The sequence below is a fragment of the Thamnophis sirtalis genome, unplaced genomic scaffold (assembly GCF_051295495.1).
Source record: "Thamnophis sirtalis isolate CommonGarterSnake01/CBP01778 unplaced genomic scaffold, rThaSir2_p1.2 scaffold_2, whole genome shotgun sequence".
NCBI lineage: Eukaryota > Metazoa > Chordata > Lepidosauria > Squamata > Natricidae > Thamnophis > Thamnophis sirtalis.
The window spans coordinates 15,608,847-15,624,066 of NW_028261382.1; the positions used below are offsets into that span (position 1 = coordinate 15,608,847).

Below are 15,220 nucleotides of genomic sequence, written 5' to 3' on the forward strand. Positions count from 1 at the left end.
TGCCGTATTGGCCTTTTGTGTGGGTGTGGGTGGATGTGTGAATAGTGCTAGGGGGCTTAATCCACCAATCAGTGTTGCTACAGAAGGATCTGCCTATAGTCGTGATGGAGAACCTATGGCACATGTGAACGAAGTGGCACACAGAGCCATCTCTCTGGGAACTTGAGCCATCGCCCTTTGCTCTTCCACATTCTGACGCACCAGCCAGCTGGTCTTCATGTCTGTGTGAGTGCCAGAAACTGGAAGAGCAGCTGTCTGGTGCACATGCATGTACTGGGAAGATGATCTTCCAGTTTCCGGCGCACCATGAGCACCAGCCACCTGGTCTTCCAGGCGTGCATGAAGACCAGCCTGTGTACGTGTGTGCGCCGGAAACCGGAAAATCATCTTCCCGATGCACACATGTACACTGGGCGGCTGCTCCTCTGGTTTCCAGCACACATATGCATGAAGACCAGCTGGCCGGTACGCCGGAATCTGGAAGAGCAAAGGGCGCACACATGCTCCTGTTTTGGCACTCAGTGCCGAAAAGGTTCGCTAATACTGGCCTATAGGATTCTCCACCAATAAGAGAAATGCAATCGCAATAGCTGGTAGAGAGCGTTATTAAGCCCGACCCTTATTTGGTTTAGAATGCATTCAGCACTTCGCAAATATTACACATGCTGTACAGGGGAAGACTTCCTTTCGAACAAGCAATGTTCCTTCTTCATTCTTAAAAGCAATGCTTTAAAAAACGCCCCCCCCCCGCAAAATAAAACCCAATCCCCACTAACCCCTCCACTCCCCCCCTCATTTGTAACGTTGTATAGAAAGCTTGAATCTTGTAAACTTGGACCAAGAATTCAAAAAAAAAATTAAGACCTCCTAGCATTTTGGTATAAAACAGGGCCCCCTCCACCTGCCCGCCCGCCTGCCCCCCAAAAGGAATTGTATACCTGCCTTCTGACTTCTCAGGGGGAAAAAAACACACACAAAAAAATCAGAAATTGCATAGGATATACGTTGTGCAAGGTGACCAGCCTTTGAAAGGTATCTGGAATAAAAACTAATCCTGCTTATTTGTCCAGCTCTTGCAAATTGTCAGATGTCATCAAATTTGTGTTTTAAGTAGTCTTTCATGACCTTGGCAATCGGTAGCTCGTCAAGGAGTCTGAGGTTTTGAAGGCCTATACACTGGCGGATTTTAATTCGACAGAGATCTTGCAAGTTCCGAGGCTGCCCTAAAAAAAAAGAGAGAGACAAAAGCATTAATAAGTCATTACCAGGCCATTTTTTTTTAAAGAGAGTAATTGGGGGGAAAAACAGCCTGTCAGCCCTGGAGGCCATTTTTTTCTTTGGATCTTCAGGGCTGCCATCCTTAGTGCTGGGCGAAACTGGGAGGGGGGTGGGAATTGCATGGAGTTGCAGGGTTATCTAGCCACAACGTCATTCTTTTCTCTGACAGTCAAGGACATCCAGCCTGCATCTTGAGCGGTGCGACTGGGAGTCATCTCCGGTTGGGATGGCACATTGATTGGACCATGTGATGGACATGTGGGTGCAGGGGGAAGGGACTTGGGCTTTCTTTTGGGTGCGGAAAACCTGGGAGCTTTCAGATTCGGGTTTTCCCAGATGTGCCAATATGATATCTCTAATAAAATGGAACTTTTGAGGAACTTCTAGCCTCAGAGTCTTCTTTGGTTGGGAGTTGTTACTTGGAACCCTGACAAAGGCAAGAAGAAACCAAACTGTAGAACAGAGATCTTCAAACTCGGCAACTTTAAGACTTGTGGACTTCAACTCCCAGAATTCTCCAGCCAGCCGGAGAATTCTGGGAGTTGAAGTCCACAAATCTTAAAGTTGTCAAGTTTGGGGACCCCTGCAGTAGAACAGTACAACTGTCCCAAAACTATAAAACAGAACACACAAGGTTTTTCTCAGTCCAAAGTAGGAAATATTTCACTTTTTAGTTAAACTGAGATGGTCCATTAAGCAGTAAACGCGAATGAGTTCAATCCTAGTGCTACCACCTAAGAATCATTTGTGGGGGATACCAGGGAACGAGCCTGAGAGGTCCTTCAAAAAAAATAAAAGTTAGATCCTGTACAACAAAGGTGTATTATACACCAAAATGGCACACAAAGCAAACTTGCACTAACTGCAAAACAAAGATGAAAGACGTCAAAATAAATTTCCCTCGGGTCAATCTCCATTATAAATACATGATTTTAACCAAAGTATATGTGACACACACACTTTACATAAGCAAAACCTGAAGACTGCCAATCCCAGATAACATTTATATAAATGTGCAATACAGAGAGACAAATGTACACTGGCTTTAATAACACACCCAAACAAAATGTTAGAACTTAAGCATGTATTGCTTTATGTAGCTTCCGTGCCTGTTTTTGGAACCCAAAAGCACAGAAGAAAATGGGAGGGTGGAGTGGAAGGGCATCTACGCTTAACACTAAATTCCTGAAGGGTGATTATTAAATGTCCTGACATTTCCTCCTGATAATCTGAACAGCATTTCCTGGGAATGTGCTAATAATGGACGTTTCCAATGTTAAGCACCAGTTGCCACATCTATTGCCCCTTGGTGTCTAGAGCACTTACTCATTCTTGGATGCATCTGAATGGGCGAGTGGGAAGGATTATAGACCACACCAGCACATTTTCTTATAGCAAATGTAAAATGCTATTAGCAATCTGGTAAAGGCAGAGAAAATAAAGAAAGCAGAGAATTAAGCACTGCCTAATGATGAAGAGGTAATGCGGAGAGCTTCGGCTAAATCTGGAAAGAACCGAGTTGGATTAAAGTAGATTAGGTAAAACAATTAAAAGGCTTCCAAAGCTGACACCTTCCATCCAGAAATACAATGGTGTCAGAGTCATAGAACTCCTGGGCTGACTTGCTCCCAAACACATTTCTGAAACCGACGTTGAAGGAATGCTTTCATTAGTAAACTTTATCTCCCCCCCCCCATATTTTTTTTAAAAAAGAAAAGCATTGCCGGTGCTTATCTACCTCTATTTGCGTACAATAGGAAAGGCCATTCGAGCTACATTAAGCCAGCCCTTCTCTCAACAAAGGCAATTTTATGTACTTATAGCTACTCTGTGCAAAGGGAGCCTAGCAATCTTTTTTTCAAAGAGCTAAAATGTGGGAGGTATTTGACAGGGTCCCTGTGGAGGATGGATAGGTGAGCTTTCAACTTTTGGGGGGTGGGTGGGTGGGATGGACAGAAGAGGAACACAGCAAGCTGCAGAGATCCGTTTTCATAAGTGGGCCTGTTGAAGAACTGCATAAAGTCGGAAACTGCGGCAGCAGCATAAGCATTAACATGAAAACTGCAGCTGCTTAGTGCCATTCTCCAGAGAATGCCAGAACAGGGCATTGGAGTTCAGAAATTTAATCAGTATTAATTGTCAGCCATTTAAAAAGAAAGGAATTTTAAAAGCAATTTATTAGAATTTATTAGGCAGCTAATAGCGAAGACTGTTTTCACAACTAGTAAGAAATTTACTGACACAGAATAATTTTTTATGTATTCATTGAACTGAATTATCTGCCACCAAAATCCGGATGGATATTCATATTCTTACATAAGGCTGAAAAACTAATGTGATATTGAGACTAAAGCAATAGAGCATTTTAAAAAAGTGTTACAATAGTGATCTTTCTTGAATATACTTCAAATGTGAAATTCACAACATATATAAAATGTGAACTTATAAAGGGTAGTGGGATTCAGCCAGTTCACACCACTTCGAGAGAACCGGTTGTTAACTTTCTGAGCAGTTTGGCAAACTGGTTGTTGGAAGAAATCATTACAGCAGAGAACCGGTTGTTAAATTACTTGAATCCCACTACCGTTTATAACTATAAAAATAACATAAATGATCTTTGAAGGTAGAATGGAAGGTAAAGTTTAGACAGTGCAGTTTAAATTATTTTATTGATTTCAATGTCATTGCTATATGCAATGAAAATTTAGACTTGTTTGATTTGTTATTGTCAGTTATTAATTATTAATATTTGCAATAGGGGTCCAAGTAAAACCAGATTAAGCATAATCATAGAAAAATGAGATTTGGAAGGCAGAGTTCCATAAAAGACAGGTGAAATTATTAGGCAGTTTAAACGATAAGAAAATGACACATAGTGATATTAATAAAATGTAAAAAATGAGAAAAAAATAAATTTTAGAGAAGAAAGAAAATTAAAACTGAATGATCGTTTTAAAAGTTAGCCTAGAATAATAATAAAAAATTAACCTAGAGTTGCGAGAAATGATAAGAGTAAAGATGAAATACAGATCGGAAGAGGCTGAATATTCAAAATTCTGACATAGGATAAAACTTATAGGATTTTCAACCTACAGCACACAATTAGATGATAGACAAGGATCAAAATGATAAAATATATTATATCCATGAGGGCTACACTGGTTTAAATTATTAGATGTGCTGAAAGTGAAAGTAGCAATTTTAAGTCTTAATTATCATCAGAAAAAACAAGGTACCAGAAGTATAATAAAAGCAAATATTAACATGTTTGTATTTCACTTCATTACTGGAAAAAAAAAACCACCTGGCTTTCTGACTATTTGTATTTATTTAGGCTATTATAAATGAGCTGCAGGATTCTATTGGTTAGTACATTTCAAATAGCATTAGCCAGTATGCAAAGTAATTATTTGATTTTGTGAAGGAACTAATGAATTCATTTATTATTTTTAATTTTACAAATCTAGAGTTTTGATATCTGTATGCTTTCTTGACATTAAAGATTTAAAATATGGAAATATGAAATGCCCAACTGGTATTGTAATATATACTTATAAGCAGTTAAATAATTGTGATAAACCTTTATTAATGGATGATAAAAAGAACTGATAAGATCTGATAAAAAAATTATAATAAATTGCTCAAAAATCCATTTTGTTGCTATCTACTACTTCAAGAAAAAGAAACAAACTTAGTAGAAAAGTACATTAAAATTCTGGAAGGCTACATATGGATATTCAGCACAAATGTATAAATGTTATGAAATGTGATTATACTAAAAAAATATCTTAAGCAATTGGGAAGCATAATATACAGTACCCTAAATCTGCAAGAATTTCTATAAATTGTTATTTAACTTTAGATCAAGCACGGAACCAGATATCTTTAGTTTCCTTTGCTATTTGTGTTTTCATGAGACCAGCAATAACAGGGTTTATATTATAGTTTATACTATACTATAGAACATTACTAAAAATGTTGCTTAAAACAAAGTTGACAGTAGTACTATATAACAGAAAAAAAATTTTTGACTGATTGACAAAAGGTTGAAATACTGTGCAAACATTTTTGAACATAAATATGTAACTCTTCCAAATCCGGATGGGTAAGAGTCAAGATTAAAAAAAAAAATTAACAACAGAACAAAACTAAATTAAATCAGAGGCAAAGTAGCAAACATAAATTGCAGAACTAAGACGTGAGCAATACTATCACTCTTAAATTCCCTTTATGCCTACACTACCAAAAAGAAGCAGTTACAGAGAAATTAAATACCCTTTGATTTGTTTATTTGTTTCTATTAATTATTCTCTGCTTGGAATTATCTCCCTTCTTAGATTTGTAGCAAACAAAATCAGTTCCCTAGTTGACCCTTGCTCTATAAAGTATGAAGCATACCCGATTTGCAGAAACATTTTAACCGAAGCCTACATGAACAAGACATATAAGGGAGCTATGCTCACCAAGGTACTTATTTCAGGTAGCGATTGCTATGCCAACTGGTCCATAATTGGGAAGGCTCAGATTCCTTACTTAACCTCAAAGCTAAGTCATTTTCTCCTAAATCAGTGTCTTTTACAGTACTTCTTAAGGTTTAATAAGGATGAAAGGAACAGGAGACAGGGTTATGTGCCTACCTCCAACTTTCTCAGACAAAGTGATATTAAAAATGTAATACTAAGATGTAATGGATTGGATTAGTATTTCTAGAACGTGTGTTGGACAATTTAAATTCACAACTTCAGCAACGCTGGAAAGTCCATGGATATGAACTGATCTGCATATATTTAAACCAAAATACAAACATCTAAATGTATGTTTTAGGCTAAAATTCAGGTACTAGTAAAATAAAGCCTTGCACCATTCCTTAATTCCCTTCAAAAAATTTAAATGGTGTAAATGCATCCACAGGTCACCTTCAGTATGACTGTTTGTGATTTTACGTGGAATTTAGCAGTTCAGCAAGAGATTCTAGACTAACAAGGGGGGCAAAAAATCTGAAGCTGCTAATTTCAGTGTTTATAGTTTTTTTTTTTAACCAAAACATTGCCCAAATTAATTCTAACCCGGTTAATTACAAAAACAAAAACAAGCAAACAAAAAATTCAAAATGTGAAAACAAACAAACAAACAAACAAAAAACCTTAGTATTTTTGTTGGTGCTGTTTTCTTCATATCTAGTAATCTGCAAAATTTTAAAGTGAGTTCTGGTATACTACTGGATTTCTCTCTGCGCCCCCCCCTCCAAAACAAGTTATAAACTTTTACTTGTTTCTTCATGCTTGCATAAGAAAAACATTGTAACATGGCATAATACTGGGTTCTTCTTACAGGATGGCAATCAAATAAATTGACAATCTAGGACACAATCTTCTGCCTTCAAGGCATCTCGAAAACATAATTTTCAAAAGATAAATTGTCTATTAAGGAGATAATAGGAATTAAGAGTACCAAAGAAAAATATTTATATTTTCACATACTCATAATTGTGTGTATTTTCTTTCCTTGATTTGGACTGTTCTTCATAAATCCACCATTATTTTAATTGTACAAAATTAACCATTAAAAATTTGTATCTCTAATTGCCGTATTAGTTGGGAATTAGTTTGGCTTTTCAATATAATAAAGCTTTTTCTTAGAAAATCATCCTATTCCCAGGCACATTACTTCAGCAAGGAAAGCCAAGTATTAAACTCTTACTTTCAAAAACATATCAAAGCCTCATCGAAAATGTTTTAAAATCATAAACAACTGCAGTACATTTGCTCCCTGCTCTAAGAGTTATATTAATTAAGATAATTTTCCACTTATCTTTCTTAGATTGGACATTCAGATAGCCACAAAGTTAGGCAAAACAAAATGTTTTGGAGCTTCGAAGGGAACACACTGCAATGTAACTGAATAAGGATTGAGGAGCATCAGCATTCATTAGGCTAATTTCTTTTTCTTTTTTAAAAAAAAATAGGAATATATGTTATATCTAAGATTGTTTTCCTCCATTTAAATGATGTTCCTTTCTTTTCTGTTTATGTTGTTTTTTGTTTTATTTTAAAGAACAGTTAATCTATTATGCTATTTTGATTTTGCACGATGGTTGCAAGCAACCAGAAATGCAAACATTTAGATTTGAATGATAGTCTAGTATTCCTAAACATTCATAGAATTTATCCTAAATTGTTAAGATTCAATAATGAATAACAGGATAGCCACTTAAAAACCCTCAGGCACGTACTGTACATTGGTCTATATCCCATTGGCACTTGTCTAGGTAACACTTTTTGATAGATGTCTAAGAGTTCAACTTCAAACCCAGCTTCGGTAATCTGCAGTTGAATATGACTGATTACAATTGGATCCAACTTCCTGTTATATAAAAGCCTCTTTACTGCCAAACCCTTTTGATTTCACTTCAATGCTAACCTAAGAAAACTGCAGCTTAGCTGTGTTCTTTGCGCTGTGTTCAAGTCCACTGCTCCATTTACAATTTGTTGTACACCTGATATTTTTATTTTTATATGTTTGCCATACCCAAAGGCAGCCAGAATTTTTTAGTCCCTTGAAACAGGGCACTCCGGAGGAGGAGGAGGAGAGGTAGTGGGATTGTCAAGGGATAAACACACAAAAGCATTACGGCAATATCAAAGAAGCCAGCGGAACAAAAACCCTAGTTATATTCCCGAGGCGAACATGCATGCTTTGAAAATGTGCCTGCAATACGATAGTCAGGGAGTTTGCTTTGACTAGCAGTCACCCACCCAACATACTACATGCCATTCTGAAAGCTTAGCTTCCAATTTCCATGCACAAGAAAAGCTAAGATGTCACTTTTCTGAAAACGTCTGATCCATCTCCAACATATATAAAGAGCCGGTCCCACTCATAAAATATGATTTATTTTAAAACTGAGATATGAATATCAGCTAACAAGAGAATATAGCCCAGGCTGTTCACAGATTCTGCAATGCTCAGTTGAAAAAAACAACAACCCACCTGTAACAGATTCAGTACTGAAGTTTGAACTGCATAATCACCCCCCACTAGAATTACAAAGTAAGATAAATTCACAAACTTTGACTGAAGAACGGAATTCTGAAATGTAACATTAAGCTACTGAATATCTCGCATTAAAAGAAATTGCCTTAAAGCTAGAGGTAAATCTAGCAACTGACTACAGAATTATATTTTATGATGGTCTCGGTTTCAAAGCCTTGAAATTATGCTGAAATAAAATCCGTAGAATGATTTAAAGAAACAGCACTTTTCTCAAAGACATGAATGATTTCTTTTGATTGTAAGAAAAAGAAGATCTCATTTTGTAATAACAAAACTATTTTGTTCCAATTATTCAAAAAGGCTCAGCATCTCCATCTATGGGCCCTACCTCATTTTATATTACAATTGTGATTCCTATTTATATAAAAATGAAAAATGGAAAGTATATACTAATGAACCCAAAAAGCAATATCAGCAAACTATATGTCTTAACTCCAACATACCTAAGAGCTAAGAAATCTCTCTAGGATGCCTGCAATTTGGCAGCTCGAATCTCACCAGGCTCAAGGTTGACTCAGCCTTCCATCCTTCTAAAGTCAGTAAAATGAGGACCCAGACTGTTGGGGGCAATACGCTGACTCTGTAAACTGCTTAGAGAGGGCTGTAAAGCAATATGAAGCAGTATAAGTTGTAAATCTAAGTGTTATTGCTATTGTTAAAAACATCTCTTAGTTTGATGTCCTAAGATGATGATGGAAGAAACCCAAAATAATTGTCTATCTCTACCCATGTCGAGTCTGTGTGATAAGTTTTCAGTACACCTCAGAAAGCTATGAAAAGGATGCAGTTTCTACTTTGCTAAAATTTCCTGGATTGGTCATACAGATATTGAATGATGATTATTCATAAATAATAAAGATAATCTACAGGGAGAATGGGTGACCAAGAAAATGTTTGTGATATATGTATTTTGTGTTTGTGTGTAGATAGATAGATAGATAGATAGATAGATAGATAGATAGATAGATACACACGTATATTAATATATGTAAATTGTTTCACCAGTATTCAACTTTTGAATATGGAAAGCACACATTAAAAGCTCAGTTGAAAATGCACTAATGGAGGAGTGCCTATGGGGTGTCAAACTCAAGGGTACTTAGATCTGGCCCGCAGGAAGGCCCTGGAAACAGCGAAGGACCGTCCCACAGTACCTCTGCCAGTGAAAACAGAGTGCAGCCCTCCCAGGCTCCGTTTTTGGCTGCAATGTTCTCCTGCAGCCATCTGACAGAGGGCTGCAGGAGTCCATTGCGGTCAAAAACAGAACCTCGATAAGAGACGTCGAGCTGACCACGCCCCATGCCGCCCTGAGGTAAAATACATCCCTGATGCAGCCCTCAATGAAATCAAGTTTGACACCCCTACTGTAGAAGACCAGGTTGAAAATGAGGGAAGAGTCAAGCACGGCATCAGTCTGGAATCCCTTCATGACCACAAAAGATCTGTCAGCCCACCTTGAATTCTGTTGACCCTTATCTATCATCAATTTCCTGCGACCTTTAGTAGTTCAGATTCTTGTAGAGACCTCTAGCTCACAATAAATCTATATTCATTTGAACTTCTTGGACTCCTGATTTCCTGTGCTTGACAATGCCATTATCCAAATATTTTGGGGGAAAACATTTATCCCCACAGTACTTTGAATGTTTGAAGCGAAGACAATGGTGTAGCTCATAAATGATGGTTCGGTATTAAGTTTATGATCCATCACAGACCGGCGAAATAAAAAAGACTAAATAATCAACTTTAGCTGTGCCCAAGATATACTGAATGTTGTTTCTAAATGTTATTAGAAACATTTGACTCTTTAATCTTTTCATAAAACTAGAGTTTTGCCATCGTTGGCTTAACTCCATTCATTCTGGAAAATATCTTTAAAACTTTTTTTTTTTAGTTTTAAACTAAACTAAGAACACTGCATTGGGAAAAAAAAGTAATGTTTACGATTAAAGAAGGAAGGCCAAAAAAGTGATTAAATGAGATGAGTGTCATCTCAAAAAGCTCCTCTTTATTAGGCATTGACCCCTCCCCCCCCAAAAAGCTTCAAGCTGGTATCTCATTTTATAGATTAGTTTTTGCTTTAGCTCTATGATTTGATAATTTTAGCAACTAGCTAGCACAGGAAAGAGAATAGTTTATTAAATACAGTAGTTCTCGACTTACAGTTTACTTAGTGAGCCTTCGAAGTTACAATGGTGCAGAAAAAACTGACATGACCATTTTTCACACTCATGACTACTGCAGCATCCCCACAGTCACGTGATTTACATTGGGATGCTTGTCAACTCTGACATTTATGATGGTTTTCAGAGTCTTGTTGGACTAGATGACCTACAAGGTCCCTTTCAACTCTGTTAATCTGAGGAGGAGACTGTCCAGAGTGCTGTATTAATGAATAGGGAATTGGCAATTACAGTGTGTAGAAACTGTTTGAGTTATCCCAGAGTCGTCATAAGATGCCTTTTTGAGGCCTTCGTGAGGCAAAGTTAACCAGATTCACTGAACAACACTGTGTGACTAATTTAAGAACTGCAGTGATTCGTTTAACAAAGGTGGTAAGAAAAGACGTAAAATGGGATAAAGCTCACTGAACAAATGTCTCACTTAACAACAGAAATGTTGGGCTCAATTGTGGGTATAACTTGAGGACTACCTGTAATTCTTTGTGGTTCAAGATTTGTACTTGAAGACCTCCAAGATCCCTTCCAACTCTTGTTATTCTGTTAATTAGGAAACTAATGGGGAATTTAAGATATTATTCTATATGCAGAATGCTTCCACTAATGAAACAGATTTTTCCTGCTCTAAATATATCTTCCATGACTTTTATGGAAATAGCAAAGCTAGAGCATATATTCACACCTAACAGTGGCTATATTTGTAATATTCACCTTAATATCAGTCATTGCCTCCAACAATACAAAATTCAATTTATAATCTGGAGGTGCTTGTTTCATTAAATTAAGAAATCTGAATATATGTAGATTTAGATGCCAGAAATCAACCACTTTTTAAAAATAGGTTTATATGTGCGGAAAAACACAAAACAAAAACCAAACCTGATACAAAATACAGAATGGTGCTGAATATGAAATCAGTAAATTCTGGAGAAATAGGAAGAAAATCTGCAGAAAAAAAGATTTGAGAAAATTTAGCCACAGAACAGAAAGCATAAGCCTAAAAATGTGTTACCAATCACTGAATACTGCATGTAGCCCCAAAATTATTTCCTTCCAAATCCCAAAGATTAAAATAGCCAGAAAAATGCACTGCTTAGTTGAAAACAAAGGAGAAAAATGCTTCAAGTTTCTAAATTAAAAGTGAATGTGTGGTTTCAATAAACCACAAGGAGATCTTTCCAATCTGGCATTTTCCAGATTTGCTGAGTAAAATTCCTAGAACTTTCAATCAGCACAAACGGAAACACGCTGCTTTTCCTCCCAAAACATTTCTTAGCTCAAATGCTACGTTTCCCTAGAGCGAAGTTGCACTTTCAAGGGCAATCTTGCATGCATATACAACAATCTTTTTTCCCGTATTAAAAAAAAGAAAGGAATGCAAAATGATTTGGAACTTTATATAGTATTAATAACAACCAGGTACATGTGGTGCTGACCAGAGATCCTACAAATATAATTTTTTTTACACATGATTTCATTTTTCTCCAAATTTTTAACAGCAGAAAACGCAAAAAGCTCTACGAGCAGCTCATTAAATAATTTTAAACTACTAAACGCACAGAGAGAGGGAGTAATGTGTCATGTTAACCCAAACTAAAAAGTAGCAAAAGTTGGATTTTTTCCACATAAAAGAAGTGAGTTACATTGTTTCTTACATGACATAGGGAGGTTTATAAATTTATGTCTATCAGTAAAATGTGAAACATTGTAAAAATCAAGGTTAGTGAAGAAATGAGAAAATGAAGACTATACAGGAGAAACCTGGGCTGCTAAAACCAATGCCTGATTTTACACTTGTGCTAGCAAGATTTTTATCTCTGATTCACCTAAATGATCATGTGAATACTGATTACTTGGATAATGAACAAAACATTGAACAAAACATTGAACAAAACCTATTTATAATCTTTTTTTTTCTTAAGTAACCTAATTTGGCCGTGTTCAACCAAGTCTGGAAATATGGGACAAACTGCGTTTTGTTATGCCTGACATTTTAATCGGTAAGATAGGAGGATGGCATCATTGCACAAAGTATGTGATCACAGGCTGACTGGAAGGGTAAGGTCTGGTTACAGGGCCTGCTGTTTCTCCTACATTTCATTTTATTATATGGGACGTAGTGGCTCAATGGCTAAGACGCTGAGCTTGTCGACCAAAAGGTCGGCAGTTTAGCAGTTCGAATCCCTAGCGTCGCATAACTGAGTGAGCTCCCATTACTTGTCCCAGCTTCTGCCAACCTAGCAGTTCGAAACTATGTAAAAAATGCAAGTAGAAAAATAGAGACCACCTTTGGTGGGAAGGTAACAATGCTCCGTGTGCCTTTGGCATATAGTCATGCCGGCCACATGACCAGGGAGATGTCTTCGGACAGCGCTGGCTCTTCGGCTTTGAAATGGAGATGAGCACCGCCCCATAGAGTCGGGGACGAGTAGCACATATGTGCGAGGGGCAGCCTTACCAACCAACCTTTTATTATCCTTCCAACAGGATTAATCATTTCAAAATATTGAAAAGCAGAAACCATGAATAAAGAGGAGCCTGAGCCTGCTGGAAAGAAAATTTATTTGATGAAACTTGCTCTGGCAATAAGTCTTATTATTAGTAAAAGTAAAGTTAAAGGAGTCCTTGGTGGTTTCACTCGGCTAAGCATAGCTGACTTTAGGAAGCCATGCTCATCTCTGTTTCTTTGAGCCATCGAGCCAGCACTGTCCGGGCATGTTTCCATGGTCATGTAGCCAGCACGACATTACACTGCAGTGTCAAGCATAAGGCGAAACACAGAACACTGTCACCTTCCCACCAAAGTTGTACCTATTTATCTACTTGCGCTTTCAAACTGCTAAGTTGGCTGGAGCGAAGTAAAGTGAGGGGAGCTCACTCTGTCGTGCAGTGGTAGGTCTCAACCTGCTGGAGCACGGACCTTCTCCGGTGTCTTTTAAACCACTGAGTCACTGTGCCACACCTATTATTGGTGGCACAATAATAATGGATGATTATTGATTGCTTCCTCTTATAAGTTTGGAACATTTTTATTTGAAATATCATTATCTATTTAATCTACTTATTATATAAATTTGGAATATTTTTAATGTATATGTTAAGGGACCCAAAGAGGATTGGAAACAGGATTATTTTAAACATTAAGGGAGATTCATTTATCTGATTGCTGGGCTCATTGCATTATTGTCAAGATTGAATGGCTTTATTGCCTTCCAGCTTCTATTGCTTTTCAACTTGCCAATGAAAAGGGGGGAGGGATGGAATGGGTGGGGAGAAAATGGGATGCCAAGACATAATTCATGGACTGTGAAAGGCTGCAAAATGCCAAGGTCACTACTGAAGTTGCTGGATGTAGAAAAGGGCTGTTCCCATAACAACAACAACAAAAAGTTTTGCAACAAATACCCAAGGAATGGGAGAAAGGGAATCTATTGTTTAACTAAGTAAGCTTTCGGGCGGGAAAACCAGAGCTGATTTTGCTTCTTCAGTTGGAGTTTGGAGTTTATTCAATTTGTAGGCCACCCTATTCCCCGAAGGGACTCAGTTCTGAGATGTTTTTACTTTTTGGGATTCAATGACCCCGAGGGTTCCTTTTGATGGGTTCGCTAGTCGGACTGTTGACCATTGTCATATGTCATTAAAATTCACTCATCAAATGTCTCACTTAGCAACAGAAATCTTGGTCTCAATTGTGTTGTAAGTCAAAGACTACTTAAAACTGCCACCCCCTCTCCCAATCTACTGCAAATTTTGATAAAAGATTTCCACTATACATACTTGTTACTTCCTGTAAGAAATCCAAACAAGGCCGGCTACCTCCAGATATGCTTATTGAAACCGCCAACGGAGTCTGTCCTTCATAGTTCCTTGTGTTGGTATCCGCGCCATAATTGTACAACATCTGCGCACAAAGTACATCATCCCTAAGAGCAGATAAGTGCAACGGCGTCTGTCCATCTTCTAAGCGCCCCAAGTTCGTATCCGCTCCTCTCTGAAGGAACATCCGGCAATAAGTGTGATTGCTTTTGATCACAGCATAGCGTAACAGAAAGCCATTTTGAATGTCAATATTGGCGTTGTGATCTAGGAGGATTTTGACACAGCTGGACCGTTCGCGGATAATGGCAAGCTGAAGTGGTGTAGTACCTTTGTCACTCAGCGGATCGACTTCAGCCTTGAACTCCAGCAAGAGTCGGACAAAGGAGTCTCTTCCATAATGAGCTGCCACGTGCAGGGGAGTCCAACCGTCGTTGCTTTTTGCATTAATAATATCAACACGGTAGTCGGATTCCAGCATTAGGCGTGCGATCCGGGCTCGGCCATGCATAGCTGCGTAATGTAGAGCAGTGAAGCCGCCAATCAGGTCTTTCACCGTAGGATCCGCTGGTTTTTTAAAAAGTGCAAGAAAAATTATCATGAAAAGGACGCAAAACAGCAATTTAAAATACAACTCCCCCCCCCCCGAGGTTAATCTAAAAGTTCAGCTTTCCCAGCAGACATGAAATCTCATAAATGTTAGCACTTTTATGATATGATACCATATATATCTATTTAACAAAAGTGGTGTGTTGGCCTAGAGGTGGAGCTCTCGCCTCACAATCAGGAGGCTGTGAGTTCAATCCCAGGCAGAGGCAGATATTTCTCTCTCTGGGCACACTGAGAAAATATCTGCTGAATATAACTCTGCTTTGGCGACAGGAAGGGCATCC

General features: G+C 37.8%; 1 protein-coding gene across 5 annotated transcripts in view; it reads right to left on the reverse strand.

The window, feature by feature from the left end:
• ASB7 (ankyrin repeat and SOCS box containing 7) overlaps positions 1 to 15,220 on the reverse strand; it is a 38,893-nt gene that overhangs the window by 4,112 nt on the left and 19,561 nt on the right. For 4 of the 5 annotated variants that reach the window (XM_087704325.1, XM_087704322.1, XM_087704321.1 and 1 more), the window contains 2 exons: positions 14,289 to 14,894; positions 943 to 1,223 (listed from right to left, as the gene is read on the reverse strand). In XM_087704325.1, the coding sequence (XP_087560451.1) occupies positions 1,084 to 1,223; positions 14,289 to 14,894 (746 nt within the window). In that variant the 3' untranslated portion in view covers positions 943 to 1,083. Of the gene's footprint in view, positions 1 to 942; positions 1,224 to 10,492; positions 11,457 to 14,288; positions 14,895 to 15,220 lie in introns of those variants that run through there. The other variant, XM_087704324.1, reaches the window with a different exon arrangement.